The sequence below is a fragment of the Wasmannia auropunctata genome, unplaced genomic scaffold, assembly GCF_000956235.1.
Source record: "Wasmannia auropunctata unplaced genomic scaffold, wasmannia.A_1.0 LD334025.1, whole genome shotgun sequence".
Taxonomy (NCBI): Eukaryota; Metazoa; Arthropoda; class Insecta; order Hymenoptera; family Formicidae; genus Wasmannia; species Wasmannia auropunctata.
This window is the reverse complement of record NW_012028865.1, coordinates 1-2,731: the sequence shown is the minus strand read 5'-3', so window position 1 is coordinate 2,731 and position 2,731 is coordinate 1. Positions and strand designations below refer to the sequence as shown.

At 31.3% G+C, this 2,731-nt stretch overlaps 1 protein-coding gene across 1 annotated transcript; it reads left to right on the top strand.

Moving 5' to 3' along the window:
• Positions 1–1,731: 1,731 nt before the first annotated feature.
• Positions 1,732–2,455, top strand: LOC105459754 (integrin beta-like protein 1; the record flags this gene model as incomplete). Its single annotated transcript, XM_011705997.1, has 3 exons — positions 1,732–1,894; positions 2,015–2,175; positions 2,283–2,455. Coding segments are annotated over 3 exons (497 nt in total), but the record flags the coding sequence as incomplete, so codon positions are not given.
• Between the last annotated feature and the right edge of the window lie 276 nt (positions 2,456–2,731).

The window sequence follows — 2,731 nt, the reverse complement described above, 5'->3', positions numbered from 1 at the left end:
TATTTTTAATTCGGGGAATCTTGTTAGGTTCTTATTGTTGATAATATAAATGTATGTTTGATTTTATTATTTAAACGTATGTGAAATATTGTTTGGCATTGTAAAGTATGTGCGTGGAGGCAGTAGATTCCGTTCCTTACATGATGCAAGATTCCACATTAGTGTTGATCCACAATGAGGATTTAAAATCCTAAGCAGTAAGAAATATAGACGAATCGTAGTCAAATATAAGAAGAATAATCGATTGTAATTGGTCAATATCTCACGGTGTAAGGCTTAAAATCCTCATTGTAAACCGATACTTATATTAGGGTTTACATCTTTCCATGCGAAGTGAGGTTTACTTTACACGAAAATTTAGGTTTGCGTTAGTTTATATCTTTAGGAAATGTCCTTTGGGGACGGAACCCATTGTGTCCACGCATACACATACTGTATATATACAACGCAAAGCGAGGAAGTGGAACCCTCCGTCTTTTAAAATAAAATATATTTTTGAAACTTTTTTCTCACAATCAGTAATATTTTAACGAAAGATAAACGACGGCTAAAATATTTTGCTCAGGGTCATGATCTTGACGATATATGATAAGGTCATTGGGACTTCTTCTATACTAAATAGAAGATCTAAATAGAACTCTTCTAAATAAATTATCGCTTTGACTTTTATAAATATTTAGTTAATAATTTTTTAATGAAGAACAAGCGATGGCTAAATCTTCTCCTTGACAACATATGTCAAGATCATAAAAGAAAGTTTGATTCTCTAATCTACATATTTACAAAAAAAAAAACGGATAAATGCAAAGAAAAAGATAATCTTTATGGTTTTTTTTAAAATAAATACAATTTTGGTCTACGAATCTTTATTAGTCTGAAAAAATTGTTTAAATTATTGGTCGCAATTTTGAAAAATTTAAAGTAAAATTTGAGAAAAAGGTTATAAAGAAAAAATGTTTTTTTTTTCAAAATTGAATTTATTTTTAGAATTTTTCAATCCATAAAAATATTCCTGTAAACTTTCTTGCGGTGTAATAAATTTAATCTTTTGATTACAAAAATCTTATTATAAATTTAGCCTTTACATTAAGTTTTTTTTGAAAATTAATATCTCTACTAATATATTTCATTCTTAACGGGGTACAATTTTGTCACGTTTCAAATATGCTGAATTATATTGAAGTAGTTCGATTTTTATAAATGTAATTTTAAATCTCTTAAAATTAATGATGTAACAAATTTTTAAGGCCAAAATCGTGTTAAACATAGAAAATTGAGAATAATTATTTTTTTTATGAGTTTAATTCTTTTGTTGTGTACAATATTATAATATCTACATTAGTAGACGCACGGATTTTTTTATTTATTTTGGATGGCTGAAAATGACAATTATTTTCATTTTCACATATCTAAAAATATCTAAAAACAGATTATTTGCTCGGATATTTTTAATTAATAAAAACACAATTTTATTAGTATTTATTAAATATTGATTTGTTTTTGTAAAATAAAAAGATGTTTTTTAATATTTTGTTAAGGCACAATTGGCAACTATTAGAGCCTTGATTCTAATATAGTAATGTTATGTAATGTTTAAATTACAATTTACTGCCAAATAAAAGGAAATTTCTATAAATAGAAATAAAAAACACGTGCGCTCTTTTTGCCGTTGTTTTTGCGCAAAATTATGGTTACATAAATGATAATATTCGGTTTATTACGTTTCATCAGAGGCAAACAGTGGTGATTGACGATGCGTTAGCATCTGAGGCGTCCGAGGTGCAGATCGAGGTTGAACTTTTGTGTGGTTGTGATTGCAAAATCATAGAAAGTTCACACTGTGAGCACGGGGTCAACGAGTGCGGTATATGCAAATGCAACTTCGGCTGGTCCGGTAGGAGCACGTGACGTCATTTCTCTTTTCACGCACTTTAATTCGAAAATATGTACATCTTTGTTAATTACGTTTCGGACATACTTTTACATTTTAATCACGTGAAACTCTTTTTTGCAGGAGATACCTGTGACTGCGACGAGAGTTCTTCGATAGAGAATAGGCTGCAATGTACCAATGGCGGGCAGATCTGCTCAAATAGAGGCGAATGCATTTGCGGTACTTGTATCTGCGATAAAGGATACAACGGACACTTCTGCGAATGTTCTCCTTGCGACAAAGTACGATACGCAAATTGTTGTTAAATGTCAAAAAATATGAAATGATAAAGAGCTATTGACATATAATTGGCCGATAATAAAAATCGAATTATTATTAAACTTGATAGACCGATGGAATCGAATGTGGCGGTCGCGGTATATGCGATTGTGGTGTTTGTAATTGCTTGGATGGATGGGAAGGCAGCGGCTGTCAATGTCCGTCCGGCAACGAACTTTGCATTGCTCCCGGCAGCAAAGAAGTATGTGCTGGGCATGGATATTGTGATTGTGGACAATGCCGGTATGTTATGTATCTCTTATTTATTGAGTGATTTTTTATGTTATATGTGTTTTATAGCACTTTTATATTATATATTTCTTTTATGCATTGAGTGATTTAAATCTAGCTGAATAATCTGAAAATGCAACATTTCAGAAAAAGATGTTTTAAGGGGATCCTAAACCCGAGCTCAAACTCCAAAAATTCGCTGTTTTACCGACGATTTGTGAGTATGTATGCATGCGATATTGATGTAGTAGTGTGTAGAGATCGGAAGAGCACACGTCTGAACTCCAG